General features: G+C 32.4%; 1 protein-coding gene across 2 annotated transcripts; it reads right to left on the bottom strand.

Annotated features, from left to right (window-relative positions):
• Positions 1-4,556: 4,556 nt before the first annotated feature.
• On the bottom strand, positions 4,557-9,301 carry LOC110704657 (protein POLAR LOCALIZATION DURING ASYMMETRIC DIVISION AND REDISTRIBUTION-like). Of its 2 annotated transcripts, XM_021882478.1 has the most exons (4): positions 8,984-9,301; positions 6,221-6,666; positions 5,343-5,629; positions 4,557-5,241 (listed from the first exon to the last, which is right to left on the bottom strand). In XM_021882478.1, exons 1-4 carry the CDS (start codon positions 9,261-9,263, stop codon positions 5,238-5,240), a joined length of 1,017 nt encoding a protein of 338 aa, XP_021738170.1. In that variant the 5' UTR covers positions 9,264-9,301; the 3' UTR covers positions 4,557-5,237. The 2 variants fall into 2 exon arrangements, with proteins under 2 accessions (XP_021738170.1, XP_021738178.1); XM_021882486.1 differs by lacking the exon at positions 4,557-5,241 and having other exon boundaries at positions 5,339-5,629.
• Positions 9,302-15,821: the final 6,520 nt, after the last annotated feature.

The following is a 15,821-nucleotide window of genomic DNA, read 5'->3' as shown; positions in this document are numbered from 1 at the left end:
GTTGTCTCCTCTGTCTCTTACCACGCCATTGTCTCCCCTCAACTTGAATCCTATTTAATATGTGTCGCTGATTTGACAATCATTGAATTCTGTAGAAAGACCCAATGTCTTGCAATAAAGTATTGCAAACCTGTTCTTGAGACTCTAGTTGATTGCTATATGCATTATTAAATTGTTGCATGGACTGTAGTCTGATCCTCCTATTCTCTTCCATACTAAAAACTGTAATTAAAAATATAAATAAAATAAAGAAAAAGAAGCGTATAAAAAGCTTGGACACACAACCAAACTGAATCTACAGTCTTTGAAGCATAAATCATTGGAAAAAGCCATACATGTGCAAAAAAAATCAAGTATCCCAAACAAAGATGTCAATAAAATAATACTAGAAATTCATCAATACATAAAAAGAATATCTAATTCAACAGTTAGCAAGAGAATGTCATATAATCATACTAGCTTTTAATGCACACAATGCATGCATGACATCACGTGCATAAATGATACTTAAATAATAATATGTTTAATAATTAATAAATTACGTAACCATGAACCCTGAATATAGTTATTTATATATCATTAACAAATTACGTGAAACTATATGTTTACATTACATTAATACATATAATTATGTATTTATGTATTGACAGAAATAATTTTCACATTATCTTTCTCATGTAAATAATTCAATGTAATGTATAAATTAGAAAGAAAAAAACTTTCAATGCGAATTTAATATTAACAACTAACAACCTGCGTGGTTGAATGTAGATATTGACGTGAGTTTTATGTTTAATGTATCTAATGAGTGTTTTATTGATCGGCGATGAGGAGCTAGCAAAAAAGTTTTGCTATACCTTAGAAGTGCGGGGTGTGGGCAATGTGGGGATGTGGAGAATGGTTGTGAGCGGAGTATGATATGAAATGGGGTTGTAAAATCTATTTCGAATTTGGATAATGTAAGATCAATTGGAGATGGGCCGGGAATAAAAGAATCATAGACAATTAAGTATACAAATTACGTAACGAAGACATGTATAGTAATAATTTACAATAAGCCACACATAGTACAATAATACATCATCAACCAATTATTGCACTCTTCATTGTCATCTTCATCTCCGGCTCCTTAAGCATTAAAGATTGTTGATCAATATAATGTAGGGGAAAAAGTTAAATAGATTAAAGAGTTTTTATATTATATATCAAAAGGAAATAATAATATAAATACTCACCTAAAAGATAACCTTGTGCACGTACCCAATCTTCATAATAAGCAAGAAATCTATTGTCATTGATGTAAGGGAAACCCTCCAAGGATTAATCAATTTTATACCATACTAAAAGTGGACTTGGAGGGAACCGAAAATATGGAAATAGCTAGACTGTTACGAGCCAATGCGGCAAGTTGTAGATATCGTGGAACACCACAATTTTTACACCACCATAACACAACGAGTTTGGACTTATGATCAACATTTTTTTCTTCTAACTAGAGATCAAGTTGTGATTTTTCACAATACTTTTTGTTAGGGCTGGCAATCCCTAACCCGACCCAATAACCCAACCCGAAGTTACTGAGAGAAGCCCGAACCCGACCCGAGCCGAACCCGAACAACCAGAATTCGACCTGATTTGACCCAAAGTTCATATTTCATAATAATATTAAGTTTTACACTATTTTTGATAGTTTCTAAGCATAACCCGAAATTGACCAAAAATTTGACCCGAACCCGACCTGCTAACCTGAATTGTCACCTCTACTCTTTGTTGCCTACTATTTATCCAAGAGCTAAAGTTAGCCATTCGATCACCACCACTAGCAAGAGAAACATGACATATTGTATTTTCACCAACCTTGCCACTTTGACCAACTCCCCCAGGCCGCCATCAACATCTCTATAATCCTTATGAAAACTACACAAAATAGATTTTATTTGTGACACGTACTCTCTTTAGCATGTGTTAAAAAATAGTTTAGGGTTCAGGGTTTGGTTTAAGTTTAACCCAAAAATCCTGAACCCTAAACCATAAACCCTATTATTAATTTTTAAAAAAAAAAACTATTGGAAAAATTAAAACTAATAATCCCACCTTTGCCTCATCTTTTCAAAATAATCCCACCTTTGTACTTTCTGGAAACAATCCCACCTTTATACCCCATATTCTCAAAATGAGCCATTTTACCTACAACCTGTTTAACAAGTTAAATTTTTAATTTTATTTTTAAATCTCTCTCCTCCCATTTCACCACCCCCTCTCATGAAAACCCACCATAACCACCACCACCCTTCCATAACCACCACCACATCACCACCTAAGTGACCTAACCCCTACTCCCACCACTGACCCACTACCCACGAGCATGAGAAAGCTACAAGCTGCTTTCAATCCATGGCTACAAGCTCCAATACTACTCCAATGGAGCCCACAAACTATCAAAAAAATCCCTTTTCTTCTTCCTCACTATCATCAACAACATCAACAACAAAATCATCATCTTCAATTCATACATCCCACTTCACAAAACACAGCTCCGATTCGTTCCGGGTTGATGTCGAAACTTAAAATTTTTCGGGCAACCCAACTACCCCGTTCAGCCCCAGCCACCCCTAAACCCGATCACCTCATTCAACCCCACCACCCCTAAACCCGACCACCCCATTCAACCCCAGCCACCCCGAAACCCATAAACCCAACCACCCTAGTCAACTCCAACCACCCGCAAAACCTCACGTGAACCCGACCACCACAAGTTCACATCCACCCTAAAACCCCTAACCACAACCAACCCAGCCACCCACGAAACAATTCGGCGGGAAAAGAGGTGGTTAGCTTTGCTGGGGAAAGGGGTATGGCTTCTCCGGCAAAGAAGAGGGGTAGGCTACTCAGGCATGGGGTGGTGGTTTAGATGGAGGTTGCCCTAGTTTCTCAATTGAGAAACAAGTCATGTATCTCAAAATGGCATAAGTGTAAATAAACTGAACTTTGTTAATATTTTATTATTTATTGTTGTACTTTTTTTCCATCTTCTTTCATCATCTTCTCATCCAACCTGTCTCCATCTTCTTCTTCAATCCCAAACCACGACCCACAAACCTCCACCTCCACCTCCATCTTCTTCCATAATCCTCAATCCCAAACCACGACACATAAACCTTCATCTCCATCTTCGTCCTCAAGCTTTCCTCTCGTGAACCGCTGAACCACCGCTTTCACCATCGTAATTCAAGCCGCCGAATTTAACGTAAACCCTAAGAAATAATGGAGAAATTTATGGTATGGTTAACCCCAAAGGGTATGAATGTTATTCTCCTCCATTGAAGTCGATTGCCGTGTACAATTTCACCATTGAAATACATGCTTCTCCATTAAAGCTCTTCTGCTTTGCTAAAACAGTTTATCCATTTATTAGACAATTTTACAATTTTAACCCAATTTATTCGCTGAAATGACAAATTTACCCCTTTGAGATATATAATATGTTTCTCATGTTGAGAAACTTGAATTTTCTCATTTAGATGGGTGTAGGGAAGAAGAAAAAGGGACGAGAAAGAAAGGGTTGTATATCTTTTTTTTTAAATTAATTTTTTTTTTTTTTATAATTATTTCAAAAATAAAAATAGTCTAATGAGAAAGTAACACATGGCAACTAACCTTCTTTTACAGGTTATCAATTTAATTATCCGGTTAAAGCCCGTTTTGAGAATATGGGGTATAAAGGTAAAATTGTTTCTCGAATACGCAAGTGTGGGATTGTTTTGAGAAGATGAGACAAAGGTGGGATTATTAGTTTCAATTTTTCCTAAACTATTAACCCCACTATCTTCCTTTTACTAACTCTGATTCATATTATATGCAACTTTAGAGGACACACAAACTCCTAAACAACCCCTAAACCCTAAACCCTAAACCCTAAAACCCCTAAACCCCCCCTAAACCCCTAAACCCCTAAACCCACCCCTAAACCCCTAAACCCTAAACCCCTAAACCCTAAACCCTAAACCGTTAACCCCTAACCCCTAAACCCTAAACCCCCCTAAACCCTAAACCCTAAACCCTAAAACCCCTAAACCCTAAACCCTAACCCCTAAACCCCTAACCCTAAATCCTAAAACCCTAAACCCTAAACCCTAGAAACCCTAAACCCTAGAAACCCTGAACCCTGAACCCCTAAACCCTAAACCCTAAACCCTAGACCCTTCACCCTAAACCCTACACCCTAGACCCTAGACCCTAGACCCCAAACCCCAAACCCCTGACCCCTAACCCCCGAGCCTAGAACCCAAAACCCTGAACCCTAAAACCCTGAACCCCTAAAACCCTAAACCCTAGACCCTAGAACCCTAGAACCCTAGACCTTAGACCCTAAACCCTAAACCCTAAGCCCTAAAGCCTAATATACATCTTACATTAAATATGAAACTAAAATCTATTTCTAATATAGCACATTTAATATCTTGAAATTATGATCCTATGACATGCAAGTAATGCTATACAATATGGGTTTTTCTTAATATTCTTACACGTTTTCCTTTTAATTTCTTCTTACCATTCAAGTTTTCCTTTTTTACGCTTCAGCTTATCTCCTTTCAACCACCATCTTAATCGTATTAGCACATATTTTGCATAACATTTTTAGAGATATTTTTATGTCAATCTTATTGGGGATTTTTCAGGTGATGTCAAAAATGCTTAATTAGAAATTTATATTAGGAGAGGGAATAAGGGTTGATGATAAGGGTTATAGATTTTATTTTTGGCAAATTACATAAGCCGATAAAAGTTTGAAATTGACGTAATTTGACATATATATTTACTTCTTTTTTTTTTTTTAAAGCTTATATGGACAATTTGGGGGAGTTCAAAAGTTGGACACCAACTTTTTACTCTCCTCCTCTTTTTGGCTCCGGCACTAGAGTTCAAAACTAAAATCTAGGACACTGTACTAGAGTAGAGAATAATCATGTCTGTGATTACTTGATGAATCCGAATTAAGAGATAAATCAAGCGTTACTAGAGTCATTTTTGTCACTAAAAAATAAAAGTTCAAGGTCTGCTCAAACAGCTTCATATAGGAAACTCTAGCAAAAAGCCAAATATTGACAGCAGAATAATATTTACAAAAACTGCAGGGATTTCAAACAGCTAAAATCCTTTTGATGAGCAGCATTTTAGCCATAGGTCCAATCATTTTGCAATTCATCCATCATAGTTAACAAGCTATAATCAGAAACCTACCTGCAAAACATCAATTTTCGGTAAGTTTGCCAGAATATACATGTAAATCGCGAATGTCAGATGATAGAATGTAGTTTAATACTTTAATGTGTGACTTTTACCTCATGGCGCGGGATGATTCAGGGACTTGCTTGGAAATAAGCTTAGCAGTATCTTTCCACCAAGTGACTTCTACCTCCTTTTCTTGAAGCTTTTTCGTCATGCGTTCTAGATGAGCTTCGAGTTCTTTTATCCGTTCTTCTTGTCTTGTTTCAAGTACCTCATGTAATCGTCTCTCAAGTTCAAGAGGAGGAACACCACAAAACTCTGTGTTGTCAACATACTGGGGATCAATAACTTCTCCAGTGCTCATGCTAACACTTCCAATAGCAGTGTTTTCAGAGGGTATCTGTCAAATTGATGTTTCAGCAGTCAATTACAAAGTTACTGAAGCTAATGAATAAATGATCTAATTTTTTTCAGCTGTTCAGAAGTGCAGGCAGCAGAAGACATGAGATAAAACTAGAAAATGTTTCAAGGTACAGAGTATGCTTTATCTCTAGGTATAGAACTTCACGAGGCACATATATTGCAACTTTATACACAATAATTGACAGGAAAGACCAACGCAAACAATTGAATCGTCTCAAAGTGTTTTGGTTTAAGTTTGCAGGTCATGGAATCATTGACAGAGATGTTTAAAGACAGCATATCAATATAACTCAAATTACAGGGCCACAACTAGCAATATTATCATACATTGATAAATGAGATGTAAATCCAGATAATCAGTGCTAAAACAACCGTAGACAAATTAATTCCACAACGGCACAACCTGGCACACCAGCCTATAGTATAGAATACTCTATACAGATGTAGGCTGCTAGTATTAATGATATATACGCATCAGAAGGAATTACAGAACACAGAATGTATCCAAGAGCATAACAAAGTAAATATTCCAAAACCCCAAGGCACTCAAAGAGTCAAAGTTGTATACCTCAGTAACTTCCTGTTGTAGGTCTGATGACTCTCCTGTCTCTACATACCCTCCTGCATCTACATCAAGCTGCATTCGATCTAATTCAGCAGCTAATTCTGCCTCAAGGTGATTTATACCTTCCACAAACTCCTCTTTCTGATGGATGTCACAGTGTAGAGCACATGCACAAGTGTTTCCAGATCCTTGTTGACTAAGTGCATGATCCTCCACGGAGTAATTACTAAGGTTGTCGATCGTAGTGCTCACAGCATATGCATTATCAGAATCGGATGGTTTTGGGGTTGTGCCTTTGCTTTGGTTCCCCTCTTTGAAACTTTCTAAAAAGACTTCCATTTGCTTACGCAATTCCACAGTTTTATCGAGCTCAGTTTTGCTAGCAGCAATAAGGGATAGCAAACCAAGTCCCGCGGCCAAATTGAAGCTCATCTCCTGACTTTGAAGTCCTAACGGAAAATTGAAATTTACTTTCAGAACATCACACTATCACTCTATATAACATGCAGCAATTGTTCACTTCATACTAATTTATCTAATTATGATAACATGATGTATAACTTTTTTCTAAACAAAACCACCCATGTCTATAAACATGAAGGATAACCCCTTTACTAGCTTGGAAACAGATTGAACATGCATTTTAAGAGTATATATCACCTTCATCTTGAAAGTTTAAGATGTGAAGTCAAAGATCATGGCAGCAGTATAAATTGTGCTTTTATGAGTCTTTGTTTCCTCTGTTTTGTATGATTCACCCCTTGGACTCAATTAGACAACTTATAATTCAATAACTCAAAGATCATTGCAACTGTAAACCTGCATGGTCGCACGTAGGTTCACCTATATATGTCCTTTCGCTTCTTCCCTTTCGCGAGTTATGCCTAGGCTCTAAGACCTCTAATGCTTTTGTTCACCTAAAAGGCTAAAACCTTACAAAATTTTGCCTAAACAACCACGTCAAATATAAATTGCAAGTGTTGTTTGCAACTTAAAATGTAGTTTGATTGAAACAATAGGTCTAATACAAAGTGTACTAGATTAGAATACAGTTGGTCGTACACTTTCATGTTACAACTATAATTAATTAATTATAGTTTTTGCATAGTAGAAAATTACAATTTTAGAAAGATGTAATTCAAAAAGTGCACCTAATTACACTTCAATTTTGTAGATACTCTGTAGCACAACATTAGCAACACAATTTTCACTCACCGGAGAGATTATTATGTATAAATGTATAGTAGTACACCTTAAGAACTACGAGTAACGATAAAGATTACGTACATTTCCTAAAATGGTGACTACGTCAAAAAATGGTAATAATATTAGGACTTTTTTCCAAACTAAGCTTTATTACCAAAGTATTTTGCAAAGTGGACTCGTGGCAAAACTATTTACCAAACTAGGCTTCCAGGGTCCAACAGCGTTTTATACCCTGGTTTTTTAAAAAAAATATTCAACGAGTAAAACGCTGTGTGAGACAGCATTTTACATGTTGACTTTTTTAAAAAAAAAATCGTAATTTTTTATTTTAAAATAAAAATAAATAAATAAATAAAATTACACTAAAAACGCTGACTAAATTTTTTATTTTTTTTATATTGTTAATTTCAGATTTTAAAATAAAAAAAATAAAAATAAAACAATTACACCAAAAACACTGACTGATTTACTGAATATACAATTAAGAATTTTAAAAAAAAAGTTCAACTAAAAACGCTGACTGAGTCAGCGTATTTAGTGTAATTTTTATTTCTTTTTATTTTAAAATCTGAAATTAACAATTTTAAAGAAAAAAAAAAATTAACTTAAAACGCTGACTAAGTCAGCATTTTTTGTGTAATTTTTTTTTTTTCAAATCTGAAAATAAGAATTTAAAAAAAAAATTAAACTAAAAACGCTGACTGAGACCGCGTTTTTAATGTAATTTTTTTTTTTTTTTTTAAATCAAAAATTACGAAATTTTTTTTTTTTATAAAAAAGTCAACCTGTAGACAGCGTTTTACTCGTTGAATATTTTTTAAAAAAAACAGGGTATAATTTATTTTATTTTAAAATCAAAAATTACGAATTTTTTTTTTTATAAAAAAATCAACATGTAAAACAGACAGCGTTTTACTCGTTTATTTTTTAAAAAAAAACAGGGTATAAAACGCTATCCGAGACAGCGTTTTACCGTGGAAGCTTAGTTTGTTAAATAGTTTGCCACAAGTCCACTTTGCAAAATACTTTGGTAATAAAGCTTAGTTTGGAAAAAAATCCATAATGTGCTACGGAGTAGATATTTTTAAGTTCTGGATTTTTATCTCTGGAAAATGGCATGCATATGCATTATGAAGGCTAACTATAAGCAATTGAATACATTTCCTATAATAATACGTTCTTCAATCTTCATACCAGTATTAATTTAGCAATGTACTCATACCACGGATTAAAAATTGATTTTTTTTTTTCAAAGTTAAGATTGAACTGTTTTAAATATTTCTTCCATTGGTTCTAAAAAAAAAAATCAGAATAAGGAATACTTAAAATTAGTAGATAATGAAACGGTACTTAGCAAGAATAAACGCCAATAATTGTGTACAGGTAAAAAATTAATTCGCCACTCTTTAAATTTAACATATAAACGTAATTAAGTGAGCTATAATTCTACTAATCGAGTAATCGTAAACATTTAAAATCACAAGAATTCCATTATTTAATCATAATACTCGTATCACAATTGAATTATTAGCTACTAACTAGTTTAAATTTAAAAGTCACCTGAAACATTGATTCTCCGGCGATCATCGGACTTCCGCCGCGAAATCTCCGGCGAAAATTCGTCACTGATCTGAACTTTCTCTCTCCTTCCACCGCTACGACATTTTCTGGCAATGGCAAGCAACCGATAAACCACCACACGTGCGGGAGAGTAACACACTGTCCTACAACCTTCTTCGTCTTCTCCGGCGGCCGTAATTACACCTTCTTCTCGCCGGGATTTCGCCGTCTTCGTACGATTTTCTTCTCCGCCGCTGTTTGCGGTGTTTACCAGCCGCATTTTTAGGTATGAAGTTTACTGGATCAAATCAAATTTATTGTTGCAGTAGCAGCTAGGAGTACTCCGCTATTTATATGGAAGAGATAATGAGAGATTTTGTAATTCAATATTAAGATTAATAAGAGGTAAATGGGGTAGTTCTAGCAGTCTATTTGATTTACCTTTTGTCACAATTTCAGGAATTGGTAATAGCATTAATGAAAGAAAATATGTAACATAAATAATGACATCCAAATAATGTAACACGGATTTGATTAAACCGATATCGTTACTGTGTTTGGTTTGTAGGTATGGTAACAATTACCATTACTTAAAGGTAATGATTACCCTTCATTTAGGTAACAAATACCCTTACCCTCCTCTTAACAAATACCCTTTTTTTTGTTAAACCAAATAAATGAAAAGGTAATAGCTAAATGATTTTTTTCCCCCTCTTATTTGTTTCCTTTCCACTCCATTTCCATTGTTCAAACCAAACGTCCCCTTAATATTAATGAGGGTATATAACATATTCAAACAATATTCATAAGTGTTACGAGTGTCTTTTAAAATTTTAAAAGGTAGGAATACATTTAAAAAAAGCAATATATAATACATGTGTAACTTTTTATCACTTTAAGATATTTTTACTAAGTTGATATTATGACATTTTATATTAATACCAACTTAAAAACATATTTCATAATTAAATTATTTTTACCACGTTAGAAAGATTAAACTATATAGTCGATGTTAATACTAATACTCCATATATGAATAATGAAAAAAGAAAAAAGTCAAACATAAGACTTATTCTTGAAATATATAATTAACTTTTTTTTTTTTAATGATAATTGATTGTTGTTTTCTAATTGTGGGAAGTGGTTTGGGGTTTGGGGTCTAGGGAAATGGGGAGGGTGAAGATCCGAACCCGATGGGGATTTTCGAAGCATTGAATTTTGAAGTCGAGATGGAATTTGAAAATTCTAATAATCATATTATAATTTCGAAACCAAGTGGGGTTTTATTTGAGTTATGAATAAAAAATATGATGGAATTCGAAATTTAATTTGTTATTAGAATGTTTATTGGATCTGTAAATCAAGTGGGTTTGGTTATTGGGCTGAAGTTTAATTTGTTTGTAAGATAATTAAGATTGTTTGCAACTAGCTCATAAAATCCCCTGTGTTCTAGCCAATGCAATTATTGTACTCCTTCGATTTTATTTTTATAAATACTTCACTTGTATTTACGCAGAGTTTTATCTAATATTATACTATATATGTGGATATCAATTGACTATTGGTGTAGTGGTGATTGGGACTACATTTGGTAAGGAGGATTGCGTGTTCGATCCTCCGCAACAACAATTGAGAGGGGATTGGAACCTAACCACCCAAAACTGATCATCGAATCCGGATTAGCCCAAAAGGGTAAATCGGGTGGAACACAAAAAAAAGAAAATATACTATATATGTGGATAGTTAAATTATTTTGATAAAACTATATTGTGAGTTTGTGACCATGAAAGAGATAGTATGTGAAAGAAATGATTTTTTTAATTATTTAAATGGGAACATGAAAGAAAGATAAAATGTTAAAATATTATAGGTGGGTTTTTAGGAAAGTGAGAAATAATAAAATCAGTACTCCCTCAATGTTTTTTAAAGTGTTACACTTTGACCAAATACACATATTGAGACACGATTTTGATCGTTAATTTATTAATACTCGTATTATGAAAATATACCCAATATGACAAATCCGATAATGTATTATACAATAACATTTTTTAAAAAATTAGTAAAATAATCAAGTCTAAACCATCATGTAAATAGTGAAAAAAGTCAAATTGTAACACTAAAAAAACGGAGGTAGTAAATTATCAAATATAGTATTTTCAAAAAAAAAAATTAATAAATATAGAAGTGATACATTTAAAAAAAAAAATAATAATAATAAAATAAAAAAAAAGGTATATGAAACATTAATAAAAACAGAGGGTTTATATCTCTATTATATATTTGATAATTCAATATATTTGATTATTAATCGAAAGACTTATGAATATGCATATTGACCAAATTCTTAAACTAATTAGCATAAATTTGGTAATGGTTTCTGTCAAAAAAAAAAAAAAAAAAAAAAAAAAAAAAAAAAAAAAAAAATTGGTTATGGTTAAGTTTTGGCGGGAGAAAGAGAGTTGTGGAGGTGATATAGATTAGGCTTGTACCAACTTAGGTGTTGTTTGGTTGGAGGTAAAATACATGGGAAATTCTATTTCTTAGGAAATGGATATAACATGTGTTGTTTGGTTGACACAAAAATATAAAATTGGGGAGAAATAGAAATTCCAAGGAAAGTTTGAATTCCCATGAAACATGGGAAATCAGTCATATTTCCCATGATTATTATAGGGCCTACTTGCATTATTAGCACTAATAGTCTAATCTCTTTCTATCTCTCTCCAAAGTTGTTCACTTAATTAAAAAAAAGAAAAAAAATAAAAAATCAAGCTAACTAATGAAATATAGGAAATCAATTCCTAGGAAATTTAAGTTCCTACATCTTCAACCAAACAAACAAATGTCAATTCCTAGGAAATGAACAAGAGAAATTATTTTCCATAAAATATAATTTTTCATATCAACCAAACAACACCTTAATTTTACAAGACTTGCCACAGGCTCAGCAAAGTCTACTAGTACTCCCTCCGTCTCTTATTTTTTTGCCCCATTGTAAAATTATGGGTCAAACTTTTAAAACTTTGACCATGAATTCTCGTTAATCTATACGTGATAATATATGATTTCTAACAAACTTACCATTTTGTAATGGGGCCATTTTTCCATACATTCCCTCCTGACAAAGCAAGAAAATATGGCTGCATGCAATTCTAACCAATTTGTACTTATGAATATGAATGAAGCTAACATATTATAAGGTTCATTGCTTCTTCGTGATTCTAATAAATTATGAGGGATGTTCTAGTGTATTTATTATGTCTTGCCAGAGAAAACAGATATGCTGGAGTAGTTACTTTATCATATTCTAGGGTACGAAACCTGTATATTAGAGCTCAAACTTTAAATTGAGGAGATAGATTATTTTATGAGCAATGATAAATCTATGCTTGAGATATAATAATAAGTTACAGTCGTAATTTCGATAATGACGATTTTTATTATTTTGATCGTCTAAATATAAATTAGATTTAGGAGATCGAATAAATGAATTTAATTTGTTGATCAAACAAAAGACACGTACTTTTGACATATTACATTCGTGGTTTGATCAAATGGACTATAATAGACACATTATTGGAGAAGTGGAGATTATTGGACAAGATTTTTACCTCGTTCATGCATGCTTTTGATGAGCAAATTTTCGATCCTTTACACTCAGTGGCGGATCCACGTTGATGTCTGGGGGGCACGTGCCCCCCGCCCCACAAGAAAAAAAAAAAAAAAAAAAAAAAAAAAAAAAACTGTTTTTCTGAAAAAATCGTCATTTATATTTATATAACAATTATAATCCGTATTTATCTTTAGTATCTTCAGTATTTATCTTTAGTATCTTCAGCATTACTTCAGTGGTAAGGGAGTTGTTTTGTAAATTGTGTTTGAACAAAAAGTCAGGTTCGAGACCCCTTAACTCCTCTTTTAACCAAAATGAATTTCCACTTTCATCAACACAAGGATAAGCTATTACTATCTTTCCATGATAAATTTCTTTTTTCAGTTTTCACGCCTTTTATAAACAATCCTTATTAATATGAAATACTCTCTCCGTTATATTCGATGACACTCTTCTCATTTTCATTATATAATATTTAATGCATTTATTTGGCCATTATTATATCTTGTTTATATTAGTATGAAAATTTACACTAAAATGAATATAAAAATATCATACTCCATCTGTGTTTAAGTAAATGAAACGTTTTGACTTTTTGCACAATTTATCTAATTCAGTTTGACTAATGTTTGTGATTTATACATAAGAATAAATATAGTCATGTGGGTACTTGTTGGAATCGTCTCAATGAAAAATTTATTAATATTCAATTGTTATAATTTTCATTATTAATGATATTTTGAGTCAAAATTTTACATTAGAATACGTGCACAAGAATATACCAAATTAAGTTTTCCGTATAAATTCATATGCAACTTTAATTTGACGTACAAAATTATAAATAAATAGGTGGAACCGTGGAAAGTGTATCATAGTATAATCGATATCTAGAATATAAATTATTTGTAAAAAAAAATAACCTTGTCAGTATAAATGTTTGAATTTGATTGTTAATTATTATACGACTACACAACACATTATATCCAAAATTTAATGTAGTTTGTTTGGCTGATTATATTATGTTATTACAACAACGTTAGATTGTTTTTTTAATTGTCCACTATTACCCCTATTAATATCCCTAAATCCGCCACTGTTTACACTGATGATAAATTTTGATCCAAACTATTCATCTTCTCTAAGTATTGCCTTTAAAAGTGTGTAGGCCATGTTATGTTTACCATAACATATGTAGCCAAGACTTATAGTATAGTGAATTGAGTGTGTAGGTTTTGTTTACCATAACATATGTAACCAAGACTTAATAGTATAGTGAATTGGTGATTGGTGAAGAACCACATGACTATATACCTTAGCTTAGTGGTAGAATTCAAACTTGTGACTTCATACCTCATTATTAAGGTAAGAATCCTGGCCTACTACATGAAACATCCTTGGTTAGAATTGAGAAATTAACAAGTACAAATTGTATAGAAGAAGAAAATAAATTTGATTACTTGTTACCCTTGCTTTCTTCACATTAGTTAATCTCCTTATTATATACGAGCAACTCCTAAAGTTTATCTAAAAACATGTAGAAGCTAAGTTTAGTCCAAAATTGAACCTATTAGTCCTAGTTTGAATTTATTTAGACATTTTATAGCTATCTAAAAGTAAATATATATTGAACAGTTTATACTTTCTTTCTTTTTTTATTGCAATATTTGGAGTATTACGCTTGCCAATGCACATTTTACGCCATTAATATCTTTTAGTACAACTCTAAAACATTAGTATTTTAAAAGTTTATTTATAATGGTACGTATCTAACAAAATCTGACATGAATATGTATATAATGGTAAGTAATAAGCGAATTTGGATTTGATAACCCAATGAAAGATTCCCAACACCTTAATTGTACTACATAATTCCCAAAATGCTAACTTTGCGCTTGAAATCATCTCTAGGGGCTTACTTGGTACTTTGAACTAGGGGTGCTAATCGAGCGAGTCGATTATGAGTTAAGGGGTGCTCGACTCGACTCGAAAACTTTTTTCATGTGCTCAACTCGTGCTCGTTAATATTTCGAGCTAATAAAACCTGCTCGACTCGTGCTCGTTAAAGTTTCGAGTCGAGTCGAGTAACTAACGATCTACTCGTTAAAGTTTTGGCCCTTCTAAAATTCCAGGCCTTTATTGTTTTTATTCACTTTATATAGTTTTCTTTTATTTATTATTAAAGATTTACTCTTTTTTTTTTAATAATATAAATTAACTCTTATTAAGTGTTAAATTTGTTCATGGTAATAACTTTGTTTGTAAATTCTATACTAATAAAATACATTATCGAGTTACTCACGAGCTTATCGAGTTGAGTTAGAGCTTTGCTCAACTCGTGCTCGTTAGCATCTCGAGTCGAGTCGAATTCAAGTCGAGCTAACTTGAGCCGAGTTTTGACCGAACTTTGACCGAGTCGAGTCCGGATTGCTTACGAGCTGTTCAACTCGATTAGCACCCCTACTCTGAACCATCTCATTCATTCTTTGACTCACCCAGTCACCCCTCATTACCATATACGGAGTATGTAAATGTCTTGCTTTTGCTCTAGAAAAAATAATATTGGTTGTTGTAGCCGACTCAATTAAAATAAATGCTTTATTTATTTATTTATTTTAATTTTTTTTTGTATTTTTGGTATAGGGATAAACAAGGCATTAAATATATAAACACTTGTCTTGAAAACTTATTGATTAGTGCCTTGTTTATTGATAAGGTCTTTTTTTAGGGACTAAGGGTGTGTTCTATTCACCTTATCTTCACTTATATGAACTTAACTGAACTTATTTGAACTAAGCTGAACTTATATGAACTTATTAAAACTTATTTTAATTGTAATTTAAACTTAATAACCCTTATCAGAATTTATTTTTCCTGATCTGAACTTATTTTAACTTAACTAAACTTATCTGAACTTATTAAATCTAAAATAAGTGAAAATAAGGTGAACAGAATAGACCCTAAATATGTTCATTTACTATCTATATAAATATATTTATCAAATTTGATAGTTGCATTAATTAAATCTTTGAATGAAAAATGTATTATAAGATTGATATTTTTTTTATATATATATATTTGTTAATATTAGTTGTATATGTATATATACGTATTTTAATTTTATTTTTGTGAACATGTATTACTATGTAATTATAGGTATAGATATTTTTGATCTATTTATGGATTTTATTTAATTTTATTAAATTAATAAAGATATTTAACATA

This window comes from Chenopodium quinoa, unplaced genomic scaffold (assembly GCF_001683475.1).
Source record: "Chenopodium quinoa cultivar QQ74 unplaced genomic scaffold, ASM168347v1, whole genome shotgun sequence".
Lineage (NCBI taxonomy): Eukaryota > Viridiplantae > Streptophyta > Magnoliopsida > Caryophyllales > Amaranthaceae > Chenopodium > Chenopodium quinoa.
The sequence above is the reverse complement of the archived record's forward strand: the minus strand, read 5'-3'. Positions and strand labels throughout refer to the sequence as shown.